General features: G+C 44.0%; 1 protein-coding gene across 1 annotated transcript in view; it reads left to right on the forward strand.

The window, feature by feature from the left end:
- The window catches only part of MTA1 (metastasis associated 1), a 90,643-nt gene extending 79,824 nt beyond the window's left edge, over positions 1 to 10,819 (forward strand). The window contains exons 21-23 of the mRNA XM_085300297.1: positions 2,393 to 2,424; positions 5,207 to 5,358; positions 10,401 to 10,819. Coding sequence (XP_085156423.1) covers positions 2,393 to 2,424; positions 5,207 to 5,358; positions 10,401 to 10,539 — 323 coding nt within the window. The 3' untranslated portion in view covers positions 10,540 to 10,819. The remainder of the gene's footprint in view (positions 1 to 2,392; positions 2,425 to 5,206; positions 5,359 to 10,400) is intronic.
- The last annotated feature ends 4,098 nt before the right edge of the window (positions 10,820 to 14,917 follow it).

Raw genomic sequence — 14,917 nt, forward strand, 5'->3', positions numbered from 1 at the left:
GAAGTAGTCTTTCAAGTGTCCATTTCTATATTTACTCTTTCATACTCCAGTTATCAAAATGTGACTAAGGGAAAACTCAGGTGTTTAAGGGTTAATTAGCTACTCAACACCTTATTAGTATTATAGCAAGGGTAGTAATTGTATTGAAAAACATAACTCTTAGCTGCAATAAAATACGACACAACATTGACGTGGGTCGTTTTAGCCTAGAAGCAATAGTTTATTGGTGAGACGTGTCCACGTTTTAGCCAGCTGTTTTCTTTGCCATTCAAGGATTCTGAAGCCTCGAGGCTCAGTTGGAAGCAGTTGTACTCAGCCTTCCTTCAGTTTTGTATCATTCTCAGCATCTCTTCTCACCATGGAAGGTCTAGGGTTAATCCTGGTGCACAGGAGCAGCAGTCTGCTATACATCCAGCAGCAGTCTTCTCAGCAGCAGCCACATATCAGCTGCTCCTGTAAGCTAGACTTTTCTGGCATCAAGCATGTTCTTAGTATAAGAAAAGAGCTAATCCTGAGTGTGGTTAAAATAAAACATCTGGCTTCTCTCCAAGGACTAGCATCGGTTGATTTGCATCTCTGAGAGCTCCTGTGAATGAGGGAAATGTTATCTTTCTGTTATGGAAGAGGGGAAGAAAAGTGCTAGAGCTTAGCTCTTTGGACTGAAGTCTGAAGACTGGGGTTGCATCCTGCTGGCTGTGCTGTTTCTGAGCATTGTGGACCTCCCTGTCCATCCATCTCAAACAGCTGTTTGCAGCTGTGTTTTGAACATGATTGCTGCTCTTGTGTAGAAAGGAATAATTATATGGAGCTTACATTGCCTTTGTCAGAGTCCAAAGGTTGTTACTGGTCATCTTACTTGGTGCCTAGTACATCTGTTCTACAGATTTGATGCAAATCTTTTGGCAACTCTTTCTTCATCTATGTGGATGGTTAGGCACTGAAACACTGCAAAAAATGAAGCTATGCCTGTTTGAAGTAGCTAACGTACCTCCCTACCGAAATGGAAAATAAAGTTTTATATAAACTGTTGGTTTTAATGTGGTATCATGAAATGTGGCTCAGAAAAATCCCCCATTGCTCTTCCTTTACTCTTTCCAATACRTTACTGTGGCATGTGTTTCCTGGCATACTCACTGAGTACATTGTGTTCACTTTTATCAAGGAGTCTTTTGGAGTACAGCCACAAATGTGAAAGTCACTTTTTGCTGGGTTGTTAAAAAGCTCTGCTGTTTCATCACAGCTTGACTGGCTAAACAATGGGAAACTTCAAATGTCAAACCAAATGGATAGAGTTTGGGAAACTTGCTATAAATGTGAAAGCAGAACTAACAGTGATAACTACTTCTGCAGCCGGTGACAGCATTTCCTGATGCCTGTAGTACCTGTTTGCTTTATTGTACTGAACTTTTTGGTGTTGGGCCAGAAAGGGCTGAAAGGTGCTTTGGTGCCTTGATGTTGATGAAATAGTGTTTTCTGGGAGTTTGCGTCTTAGAAAATTAAAAAGTAGTGACAGATGTAGTAGGACTCCTAGTCCGTTCTGTAGCATACCTTATAGCATTATTATTACCTGCCATATAGCAGCACCTCATTCTCTGACATCCCGAAACTTTTGGGTGTCCTCTGAGGTCTCATGTGTATAGTGTGCAGTTGAGTACACACACTAGATCCTCACCTAGAACGTGGACTTTGGGCAGTGTGATGGGGTAGCCAGTAGAACAGCAAATGGCAATCTAGTCAAATCCAGCTGTTGTGCTTGGTGCTTTGCGGTGCTGCTTCTGTTACGGAGTATGACTTTGGGTGATAGAGCTCCTGCGCTCTGTGGCTGCCAGAGCTTAGCTAATGGCAGTGTTTGTGTGCGGTAGGTTCAGAGCAGTTTAGCAGATATATTCTGTTTGCTAACAGTTCATAGGTAACTGAGCTGAAGAGTTCCCTGGGGATCCAAGAATGATAGGAAAGACTTTTTGCGTATTGCTGTCTTGACAGTATGATACCTTCTTCTTTCGCCTTCTCCTTGATTTCAGTAAATTCCTCAAAAACTACAAAAAAATTTTTTTCCCCACAGAATTGAGGAAATTCTTAGATATGACAGAGGAAGTGTGCTTTTAGTGGTAGTTTGAAGAAAAGTATGAATGAATGGAGGAAAGAATGAGCGAGTGGAACTTTTTTTTTTTTTTTTTTTTTAATTTGCAAGCCCTACTCTTCAAAATATGTTGTTAAGGAAGCTCTTTTCTTAGTTACCTTTCAAGGAGGGGAGAAGGTAGTTTGGTAGAAAACTCTTGTTTCAGCAAAACAACCCAGTTGCAAACATAGCTGCGTGTGTTTTGATTTTGTACTTTTTCTGTTTTGGAAAAGCAATGGTCTTACCAGCTCTATTCTCTTTCCTGTTTGTTAGGTCTGCCTAACCACGGACAAACCAGACAAATGGTAAGAGAATGTTCATTTAACAAAAACAAGGAAAAGCAAAAGAAGAATTATTAACCCTCTCTAGATAGAATACCCTGTTAAACCGTAGTATTTCACTTCTATCTTTGCTGTTTATAGCTGGTCATACTTTCTAATTCTCATTGGAAAACAAACAAACAGAAATAATAATTGGGCATATGGAAGGTCCAAGTACTTAAATAAAATTTAAACCCCAAATCAATATATGTAATTGAGATTCTGTTTTGAATGGAACATCTTGTTTCTGCTCATACAGAAAATGAGTGGCTGTTTACAGCAAAGTCCTGGGATGCATTTCTAGGTGGAATGTGGTTCACAGAAGGAGGAAGGCTTAAATAATGGAAGGGTTTGTTTGGCAAATAGTTCCTGTATTTTTTTTGTTTTTGTTTTTTTAGGAAGTTGGTGTGCAAGTTGCCTACTGAGAATGCTTGATTTTTTTTATTATTATTATTTTTCCCCCAAGTAAAAATGATTCCTAGCCTTTCATCCATTCTGCTGAGAGTTTTATCGAAGGACAGAAGCAAATAGCCAGTCTGACTGATACTTCTCTGGCAAAATGCTTTCTCATGAAATTCCTGTGTGTGTGAAGGGGCCAGCACAAAGGCTGTGTGTTGCTTTCCCCCCACCCCACCCCATCCCTTACCGATGGCTTTTGAGGGACCTTGACATTGTCTCCTCACTCATGGGAGAGAACTTCAAGCTTAAATTTTTGCCACAAAGTATCTCCTCCTGGTATTGATAGAGCAGAGCTTGCCTCCTTAGGTGAACTGCCACCGTGTATTAGCGTCAATAAAGTCTCTCTGACATGGGTAAATCTGCAGCAGGTAGGAATGGTGGTTACTGAATAATAATCACAAGTATTATTAAATCTAAGAACGCTCTTGGATGGTGTGTAATATCACATGGGTCGGATATAACTGGAGCATGCTAGTCTGCTTGTAATAATGAAGCATTCATTCTGCTTGTTACTTGAGCATCAGATACACAGTGGTAAATTGTATTCCCCATTGAATTTGGTTTTATTTCTTCTCACTGAGGAGACTGGCTACTTGTTTGTGTCTGCTGTATAAACTAACTCAGTGCAGTGGGATAAATCTGCGATGACTTAAGGTGTTCAGCTGCAAGGGTGAAAACCCTGAACTGTCTTGATTTCTGGTTGTGTGACAAAGTGTTCTACTGACCTGAAAATTAAAGGTCTGTATTTCAGGATGTGCCACTGGAAACATATTGCTCTGTGCAGGTAGAGAAAAGGCAAGCTCCAAGCACATGGGGTACCTTTATATATTTCCAAATACTTTCTCTGGAGTTGTTCTCCTGTATTTGTAGAAAGTGGGGAGAAAATACCCTTCTCAACACTAATGAGAAGGATTTTCTTGGGAGAAAACTGGAGGGCAGAAAAAAGCCAAACCTTTTATTGTAAGCCTTGTTCCTGATAAACCTCAAATGTGAAGGCTATTCTTGAAGTATTTCAGTCGTTTGCTGTGGTGCTGAAATTGTCTTAGGTAACATAGAGCTGGACAGCTAAGAAATTAAAACGTCTCTTGTACTGCTTTGAAGAGCTTAGGATTTTAAAAGGCAGGATTTTGTTTGCTTAGCTCTAAAGCTCTTGTTTTTCTACAAGAAGCAGATCTATCTAGCCTAGTTGATTAAGGCTGATCAAAACCAAGTCATCAGTCATTTTACCATACCCTGGCGTTCAAGGACTGAGTACCTCAAGTCCCGCCTTCCCTTTGGAGGTTGCTGTTCCAGGCCAGACATCCTCTTGCCTAGTGAGCCRTTCCCATTTTGGGGACAGAACCGGAAGCCTCGGTGCATCTGGGGAGATCGTCTGATCTGGGAAGATGGACTCTGAAGTACCAGGATTAGTCTATTGGGGCATTTTTTTGACCACCTTTAATTTATGCATATCAAATTTTCTATAGGCCCTCATTTTGCACCTTTCCTGATTGTTACTGATTTTGGTGAGATTTCTCAATGTGCTAATCAGCAGGAAGAGAGGCAGCAGAACTGAACTCCAAATGATCAAGGACAGCTGCATTTGAGAAGCTTTACTCCCTTGCACCTGCACCTCTCCTAATAAGAACATGTACTTTCTCAGTTGAGTGAAAGGGGCTCTTGTGGGTCTGGAAAGCAGTAGCCATGTTGATTTGCAAAACGAAGTGTATTATATATGGGAGATCTCTGTTGTTAAAATACTGCAAGGATTTTATGATGAAAGCTGTTGGAAGCTTCTAGTTCTAGGKTTTTTTTTTCAAAAACATATTTAATTATATACTATCCGTATTAATAGTAACTTCCCTAGAACAAAAAGAATATAGGTAAGTTTGGCATCCCCACATAATTTTAAATTCCAAGTTTTATATCTCATTTGTTGTGTAACTAGATGTCTTTCCCTGACATGGAAGTGGAGTTAATGCAGATTTATGGTGGTAGCTGAAATCTAAGTCTTATGCTCAATCTTTTAAGCATGATACCATCTTTTAGATGCAAGCAACAGATTATTGGTGATACCTTCTGTTTATTATTTATCCTGTTGTTGGAGTATTGCAGTCCTATTGTATATGAAGGTACCTAACTTCTAGTGCTTGTGGCCCRTTGCTTTTTTTGTGAATTCTTTATTCTGTCATGGTCAAGAGGGGACATGATTACCAGAAACTCAACATCTGATATGCAAACTTTAATCCTCCTTTCCTTTGAGTGCTTATCACATGCTACTGCAGATTTGTTACAGTCCATAACTGTACTATTTTATGTATCACGTTAGGGACCAAGCCGAAACTTGCTGCTCAATGGGAAATCATACCCAACAAAAGTCCGATTAATTCGTGGTGGATCCATGCCTCCAGTGAAAAGGAGGAGGATGAACTGGATTGATGCACCAGATGATGTTTTTTACATGGCCACTGAAGAAACCAGGTAGGAGACTTGGACTTTTCAGAGGGTTTAAGGGAAGTGTTCCGATTTGTTTCTTGTGGATGCTGCAGCTGATTTTGTGGTTAGCTGGTGATCTCTTTAGCATACCTGTTCCTATTTATTGAATGCAGGATCCACTTCAGCTGTTTAGTTGAACAAAGGTTGTGATAACTCTCTGATATGCCTAATCATGCACTTGCATTCCAGAGCAAGCAAATTCTTTTTTTTTTTCCCCAAACCATTCCTGTAGATGGGCAACAAGGGGAGGAAGACTGAAACGGGGAATTCACCATGCTTCAGACCCATAAATACCTGTGGAGGTCCCATCTCAGTAACAGAATAGAGGCCTTCTGGCTTGTGGATAACACTGAGGCACAGAGCTTCCTGTACATGGGGTTCTGCTTGCTATTAAAGCGTGGATCAGTTTGCATCCARAACTATCATAATAGAATATTGAAAGCAGCTGACTTAGGCCTAGAGACGACAATGTGTGTTCCACTCTTGTAGTGCTCCTCCCTTGTGCATACAAGATCAGATTCTTTAGGCCAGAATAAGGTTTTGAGGCTGTGTGCACCCTGGATGCTGTCTTGCATGCTGAAGTTTGTTGCATTACTTCTCAGATTGTCTCTCCATGAGTCTGACTCAGTAATGAAATATGGCAAGTGGCACAGAGGATTGAGTTGCCTATTATTTCTTTGGTGTTCCCTCTCACCCAGAATGGCCAGATCAAGCCCTGCAATTTCCTTMTTATTCCTTTGGGACTACTGCTTATGCTAGTCTTAGTACTTTGCCCACAGAATGAAAATARGGGAAGAAACTTTTCTTAGATGAGTTTGTTTAAACTCTGTATACAGGCWGTGGACAATGTAGCAGAAGCTATGTGGCCTGATTCCTAAAGCAAGGCTGTTGTGGCTGTGTTGCCAGTGCTGTATTATTCCCAGGAAAGGAGGACTCTTGGGTATGGTGAGCAAGGTAGAGATGTTTTCTYGTGCTATTTCCTCCCAAGGGCTTGATGCCTCTCTCCTGGGTAACCTTGAGGAAAGTGAGAGCGAAGCTGCCGGCTACCTCATTGGTCATCTCTGCAAGCAGAGGTGCCTTCCAGCTCTCTTGCCTTKGTCTAAAGGCTGGAGTTACTGGCTGCTGGCGGTATCAGTACCCTGACAGACAAAGAGCCAGAGTGTACTAGTCCTTTCCTCCAGTACCTGGTAAATGGAGACTTGGGAATGATTGGACACCCAAGGCCTSACAAGTAACCAAGGAGGACATGAGTTTTGATTACTCAGTCCCTGTGTTACAACTAAATTTGAATTGTGGGTGGTGGTCAATCCTAGCATCCTCAACCTCTTGCTTAGTGTCCCAAGCATTTCAAGTGTCAGGTGACTTCTGTGGGCCCAATGCCAAAGGTCTCCTTTGTAGACAGGCTGAGAGTAGTAATGTTAGAGTTACTAATAACTTATCCATTGGGCTATCAGAGAAATAAAGCATCGCTGATAAGAGAGGGCTGTTTGTAGGAAAAACCCTAGTTAGAATTCAGAATAAACACACAATTCATTTCCTTCTCAGGCCTGTTTCTATGGAGGTCTCTAACGCTGCTGTTTATTTTGTGTCTGTCTCCCTCTCAAAAAGCAACCTTAATCTCTTCTAGCTGAGTCAGCTGGGACAGCTTCAGTCCTAGAATGCCATAGGGAGAGGAATAAGGAAAAGCATTTACTTCAAAGGGAAGAATTGATCTTCAGTGTAAACATGTACACCTCAGTTACAACTGCCTGGCACCTCTGTCATATTAAGGCATATTTTAGGGCTTAAAGGGCACAACAGTGACTAGAGGTCTCTGAAAGCAATGCCACAATATTCATAAGCCCTAAGCATCTTGTACCTTCCATCTCTGTGAAGTTGCTAGGCGTATGAATGAAGAACTGCTTGTTCCTTCAAGGACCTGCTATAAATGCCGGGTTGAATTCCAGGGAGATTCAAACAAGCTGATGGAAGTTACAGGTGACCTCCATAAAATCTGAGTCCTTTTTGGCCTGTAGCACCAGGTTTACCTTAATGAAATGCTCTTTATGAAAGATGGCACACAATAATCTTCCAAATCCACACTCAGAAGGGAGGGCTGAAGAAATCTCTTAGCATAAGGCGTAGATGTGTAACTTGGAGGAATAAGTAGATTATYAGACTTAAGGTTACTAATGTGATCTCTTAAGTCAGTTACTAGTGTAACCTTGTTCATTTGGCAGCACAGATGATGTATGCTTTGCTATTTCCTTCTGTTCTCTGCACCTGATCTTTTCGAAGTATCTTCGCTTTCTCACTTTCTACTCTTCTTTCTGTGAGGTGCTGTGGAAGCAAGAAATGGAATTCTTGCAGTAATTGAAAGTAGAGCGAGAGAAATACTTAATTTTCAAGGGAAACGATTTCTTTTTTTTGTTGTTGTTGTTGCTCTCATATTCCAGGAGAGATACTGGGGTCCTGTTACAGACTTTCAGCTCTGACAGATTCACGTGCCATTTCAAACATAGGGTGTTCAGTCTCTTAGCTCAGTCCTTAGATGCTCAAAACTTATTTCATAATCCTGAATCTACAAAACATTTGTTGACATATTTATCATCCAGCCTTCAAAAAATACTGCAGATTCCTGCTAGAAATGTCTCAGCCCCACTACAAGGTCTTGTTCTTTGATCTCTGCAGAACAGTGAGAATATTTATTATGTGTGCTATTGGCCGTGAGAATAACTGTCTGTAGAAGCAGAGAATTTGCCTGCTCTTGCAGCCCACTGACCAAGACAGGAAAGATCACTTCCACAGCAGCCACATTTCAAATGCAGAAATCATAGTGCAGTGATAGACATCAGCTCCGTAAGACCTCATCTCCTCCTTTTTAAAAAAAAAAAAAAAAAAAAAAAAACGAGCTCCTTTGTCTGACAGCCTTGCTGCTTAGCTGACTGATGAGTGCCGAAAAGAGATTTTTTTGGCAGTCTGCTGAAAAGCAGGGAGGGTTGAGTGATGTAGCATTGTAAGCGGCACGGGTTTTCTGTTGGGCATTTCACCTCTAACTTTTCCCTGAACCATCTGCTGCATTCCAGTGTCAAGAATGTGAGGCTTGTTTGTGAGCTCTGAAACAATCTGAGCTTTGTGTTGGCTCCGTGGCAATCAATCTAACAGCAGTATCTGCATATCATCCTCCAGCTGAGGGTCAGGCTGTGTTTTCGGTCTCAGAATGCAGGTTTTCTAAGGTTTTGCCTCCCCCTGTCCCCCTTTGAGTACTACAGTTGAGAATGGTACTAGAAAACTGGGTAGCTTTGAGAGAATGACTTCGAATGTTGGTAGATTGAAAGGAGTAAGGCTTTGAATTCAAGCTTCGCAGTAAGGAACTTGGAGGTCAGTATTCGTAATTTATGCAGAGGAAGGCRGAGGGTGATGTGATCGGAATCTAGAACTACCGAGAGACTTGCTTCTGAGGGCAGGTATCTTTCATATAGCGCACACGGATACCGTAAGGAGTCCATTGGCTAGAAGTAGCTCAACTTCAACTAAACGAGCCTTAAAAATCACCATTTCACAATATCTGCCCCCTCTCCTCACCCCTTTTCAACTTTAGAAGTTGGGGAAATGGGGACATTGAACAAACAGAAGAAGGTGTCTATAAGGGAGAAGCAGTCCGTCCTCACTAAACCCTCCTTGTTGGCCAAGTTTCCTAGCTGATGGTAGTGTTCAGATCACTGTATTTGGTAGGCTCTGGTGAACTATTCCTCTGTGAGGATTATATATATGTGTGTGTGTGTGTGTGTGTGTATATATATATATATATATGTATATATTTCTTTCTAATGCGTTTGATCACCACAACATCCTGTGGACACACATTCTTCATTTTAATTATAAACTGTGAGGTGTTTTTAAAGGTACTTATTTTAGCTCTAAACCTGTTACTAATGGAGAGCARCGAGTAATCATTCTCTGTTGACCTTTTCTACTTCATTTTGCTAAAATTTTAAACCCTGAGCATGTGCCCCCTTTATTCAAGCTGAAGAGTTTGTTTACTTTTTCTCCTCTTGGAAGTCTGTTTCCTGCCTCTGATAAGACTTGTTTCCCCTCTTCTAGCATACAGGGAAACTCTTAACCAATGTGAGACGTGAATTCATCTCCCATTTCTAGGTTGGGCCCATACAGCGTGGGAGGAAGTACAGAGTGAGAGAGGAAATTTCTGGAGAAAGACTGATGTGCTTGCATTTTCTGTGCATGGGACCTCTATACCCTGCTCTCCTCTGAGGTTTTAGTGTCAACCACTTTCAGCTGCACTTTTGGGGGAGCCTACACCATCCATCATGTCCCTCAGATCTGTGAAAGTAAGAGCGAGAGAGGCACCCTGCTAGCGCACCCAGTGTAGGGGGAAGCTCCAGTATTGGCTCACTTCTTAGTAGTTATYGTAGGGTTCCCCTGTGGGAGTTTGGCCTTGCAGTGTAAGTCTCTGGGACACTGAGTGTTGCTGGCTTTGCTGCTCGTGCTCTTGACATCTGTTTGGAAGAGGCAGCTGTGGGCACCTGCTTGAGAACGGGAATGTCGGCGTGAGCCCTACGAGAGACGGATTAACGGGCACGGAAGTGACCAAAGTTGCCAGAAGAGATTTGTTTGTAACTTAACTTTGCGGGAATTTTGCAAAGCCATCTGCAGCACGTCACATGCGTTTGCGCACATCAAAATAAACTTCTAGTGATATGGAAAACGGTTGTTTGAACTATTTCACGTGTTATTTGTTATATTTACAACGTTGGGCCCTGACCCTGCAAAGCTGGGTGAGAATGTCCTCCGCTTGGCAGAGGAACGATTCTGCAACGGAGGGTGCAATGTCCTCTTCCCTGGTGGGTTTACATAGCAGCAGGCAGGTTCCCAGGGGAAAACACTGCTGAAGTAAACAGCGTCAGCCCCCTGTTAGCGAGCGGCCTTTCCACGTGCAGGCTCGGTTTTGCTTGGAGAAGTAGAGAAATCTGCAACGCCTAAGCGCTGGCTCTTGGTAATCGGTTCCTTTCTCTCCCCCCTCTCTACAGGAAAATCCGCAAACTGCTTTCGTCTTCTGAAGCCAAGCGAGCCGCCAGACGCCCTTACAAGCCTATTATCCTCCGGCCAATGCAGGCAGTGCAGCTACGCCAGCCCATGAATGATGAACCCATAATCATCGAGGATTAACACGCTGCGCAGCTCTCTCCAAATGACGGTGGATCTGCCTGAAAGAATCTCTCCTCCAGCGTATACTTGAGTTTCTATGGCTACAGCGTTGAACTAACTGTTGAAGAGAGGGAACTTTTGAGGAACTGTTTTGCATCTTTTAAACCCTTAAAAGGAACTCAGCCCTGCTCTGAGCCTCTGACCACAGATTGCTCTTTCTCTCTCTTGCGCGCGCGCTCTCTCCTTCTCTCTTCTTTCTTTTTTTTCTCCCCCTTTTTTTTTTTTTTTTTTTTTTATTTTTTTTTTTTTTTTTTTTTTACTTTTTTTTTTTTTTTTTCCTTTTTTTCTTTTTTTTTTTTTTTTTTTTTTTTTTTGGTTTTCTATTCCCCTTTGCTTCTACCCCTTTTGTAGACAGGGGAGGGAAAGTAAGTTTAACTTATTAAGAGAATGTGGACTAGTACTTTTTAGCTTTGTTTCCTCTTCTGATGTATGAAGAGCTTAGAACCCTTCATTTTGTGACTGAGCTCTCGTTGCAAAGCTGTTTTTACGAGGCTGTGTTGTAAGTTTTTTTTTTTTTTTTAATTTTGTGGACGGTGCCATTTTTTATTTCATTTATATTATTTCTTTTGTAGATAAATTTCCAACCTTTAACTGATATTTGGAAATAAGAGCTGAAAGCCAGCCCCAGGTTCAGCCAGTTTTCTTTGGTCCTGTCCCTTATGTTTTTTGGATCATTTTGCACGGCCAGTTGTGCTCCTGCACAAGACAGAAACAACTCAGGCTGAGAAAGGAGTGAGCTAAGAACTGAAGAACCTTGCAGAACATTACACTAACATTGTGTGCAGTGGAGGCCAGGCTACCAGAATTAGGTGTCCTTATTCTAATTGATCCCTGGGAGATCTGGCTTGTAGCATTTCTCTCAGTAACCAGCAGTTTGCGTGCTGCCTTCTCTCTGACATCTGGAATCCTACGTGCTGTTGTACCACCGAGACCCAGCAGTAGGCCCAGCAGTCCAGCAAGTGTAATGAATTGCTTTGCTCTGGCTCCAAGAGTCAAGTACACCAATGCCCAGGGACATTTTGCTTAGAATTCTGAACCTGTTTGTGCGACGGTGTTTTTGGACACATCTCTCCCAGGACAAAACCTCATTTCTCTTAAATTGCGTTCTTGTATGTTTCCCATTTTGAAGGGAATTTAAATTACAGCTGAGTTTTAATTTGAACACATTGTGTCTGAAATTAAGTGTTTTTTTTCCTCCCTTGACATTTCTTGTGTTTGAGGTTTTTTGCATCTCTTGAACTTACTATGTATTTGCAAGTCTGTATAATTTCTTTTTCATATGTCTTCTCATTGCAGTGCATTTGCCGAATGCCCTGCTCTGTTTTGAAAGGATGTAAACTATCATTTGCAACTTGTGCTGATCTGTACATGTACCTGCCTCAAGCAGACACAGCATGTAATAACCCCCAAGTCATTCCATATGTGTCAGCAGTGAGATGAGCCAAAGTTGTATTTGGGTTATCACAGTCCAGCCGTGATTCTGTGCAACTCTGCCAACCCGCTGGGTTAGACAGGAAGGAATCCCCACAAAATAAAATCAATTCAGTTAACTTTACTTAATAAACCTGGAAAGTGAGCTTTTGTGAAACATCTGCTTTTTGTCTGTTCTGAAAGAGCCATCAGGCCCCTTGCTCGGGGTGCCACCTGCCTGGCGCGCTCGCCTCTGCGCCTGCGGCTTTACTTGTGTGAGTTGTTTGGCATGGAAGCGCTCGTGTAATTGTGGTGCCTCCCTGTGCTGCCTGGGCCATTACGYTGCACAGAGCGAGAGCGGTTCGTAGTTTGATTCCACTAATACACAGTTTAAGTGTTTCTGACACCTCAGGATCTGACTCGCTCCCTCCTTCATTTAAACACTGCGCAGATGCAGCGCTGAAGCTCTGAACGAGCCTTTTGTCTGCGGTGGCTYGTACGTCTTGCTGATCGGTGCCGTGAGATGTGGCAGGGTGAGATCCCTGTGGGTTACTCGCAGGAGATGTTGACATTTCAGCGCATCATTTCTACGTTCACTCCCTACCAGGATTAGCAAAATGGGTTCAACGCTTGCTGTTGCTTGCTGCTTGGGAGTGGTAAGAGTTGCTCCGTGGCTGTTAATGGCTGTGAGTGAAACTTAGCAGATAATTACAAGTTTAGCCTGTACTTCTTCTCCTGTTCTCCTGTCTGTAATCTAAAAGGAGGAGAAGGCAGCCGTACCTGAAGGATATGCTGTCCGTGCAGGGACGAGGTCTGCCGGCCTGGAAGCCGGCAGGCTGTGTGCAAGCGCAGTGCCGGACTGTGAAGCCCACAGGTAGTTTTTCCTCTGCCCCCGTCAATTAGTAGAATGAGCCCTCTGTACCTAAGGAGTGCTGGCTGTGGGAAGGCCTCGTGGCTTGTGACCCTTCCTCCGGGAGGGGAAGGTCCCAGAGTGGTTTCTCCCCGTTGCAGAACGGAATTGAAGGAGACTGCTTTGAAGGTGTCCTTGTATCCAAATCAGCCTTGGCGCCCGTGCGGCGGTGCTTGGAGCTGACGCCTCGGCTGTAGCAGAGGGCTGTACTCTACCCTATCCGCTCTGACAGCAGCGGACGTTCGGGGAGCTCAAAAATCCCTGTGCACGGGGAGGGATGCGCTTTAGGTGTCAGCGGGTGAACTATTGACTGGACAGTGTTCAAACCACACGAAGCGGCTTAGAGTGACCACTTGGGGGTGCCAGCTCTGCAGTTTCAACAACTTAAAAGCTTTGGAAAATAAATCTAGGCAGCTCTAGAAAACATCCTGGGCAGCTCTGGCTTTGAAGGATCCCTTGCATGTTCTTTCATGCAGATGCAGTTTTTTGAGTGTATTGTGACAGACTTCGTTCCTTTGTGTTTCACCGTTGTATATTTGGAAAGATTTGGAAGATATCTTCAGATAAACCAAAGAAATAACCTGTCTCAGGTGCAGGGATTCAGAACTGCTAGGTCCCATCGCTGGCCTATCCCAATTCTGAGCCATCGCTCTCTTTAGCCAGCCGCTGTCACTGTCTCTGTCCCACGGCTCCATCTTTTCCTTCTGCTGAAAACCACGTTCCCCGTGTGCTGTGCAYGCTGTTGTTGCAGGGGTTGTCTTTGATTTGTTTCTGCTGCAGAACCTTGTAAAGAGGTRCGTACAAGTGGGTCAGGGATTCGCTTCCTGCCTCCCCTCCACGCGTCCACCTCCGAAAAGCCCTGCAGTCGGACGGGGATCGCGCTCCAGCCGGTCGGTGCCTGTGTGGAGCGCGGGGAAGCGCCCGCTCCCCTCGAGCCCGCGGCTTGGGACTGCGCCGCGACCAAAGCGGCGGTTTCCTCCTGCGTGTTCTTCCGGCCCACAGGAAGAGTTTTGCCGTGTGCGCTTGAATAGTTTCCCTGAGACGTGTGTCCCTGGCATCCCTTCCAACCTAGCAGGGAAGCAGCCRCGGGCTCACCCGCCTCGCGCGCGGGGAGGGCTCTTCCTGCGCCGGCCGGGCGGAGGGCACCGGGCTCGGGGCCGCGTTCCCGACCTCGCAGGCTTAAAGGGAGCAGGGAGCTGATCGAGAAAGTCTTTGGGGCAGGGGGAGAACCACGAACGTTCCCACAGTACTTCGAGACAAAACACTTCTGTAGAACTCTCTAAATTTCAGGGTTAACTTGGGAATTTGGTGAGGGGGTTTATGTGTATTTTTGCATTTTAACTAGCTTCTCAGTAGCAGCTTCGTGCAAGCTGTGCTTCTGCCCCGGTAACACGACAGCAGCCTGCTCTCTATAACGTGCACTGTTGAAACAGAGCGGAAAAAAAGCAAACATGACCAAAGCTAGCAATTCTGAGATTCAGACTCCTGGGTCGGGAGGTGGACTTACCTGGGACATTGCTACAGAGCTRTAAAGCAGAATGTTTTGAGATTTCCATTCCAAAGGAAATTTGGAGCCTGTGTGAGCCCTGGTCCMGCTCTGGGTCCTTGGTGCGGATGTTGCCCGAGCCAGACCTTGGGAAGCCTCCGTYCTTATTTTCAGAGGGCCGGTTTCCCTGCTGCTGGAGCCGCTCTCCACCACCGAGGAGGAAAGTTCAATTAACCTGCTGGAGTGAYGGCAGGGGGAAACGCTACGCTGATGGGGAATTTTCTGCCTGGAGCAGAAAAGGGTGGAAGGGAAGGGTGCAGTGCTGTGGGATTTAAGAGAAGATAAAGAATAAAACATTTTAGCAAATTTTGTGATTGGATGGAAAAGGAGGGAAAGTGTTGCAGAGTCCAGTTTTCCTAAGTGTCACGTTTTTGTTTAAACCTTTGCCCTCTTGATGGATTAAAACACCTTTAACACGGAATAAGCAGCGACAGTCGTGTTAGGGGGGAAACGAGAGGCTGCAGCCAGGCGCG

This window comes from Rhea americana, unplaced genomic scaffold (assembly GCF_003343005.1).
Source record: "Rhea americana isolate MKP2758 unplaced genomic scaffold, rheAme1 scaffold_162, whole genome shotgun sequence".
Lineage (NCBI taxonomy): Eukaryota > Metazoa > Chordata > Aves > Rheiformes > Rheidae > Rhea > Rhea americana.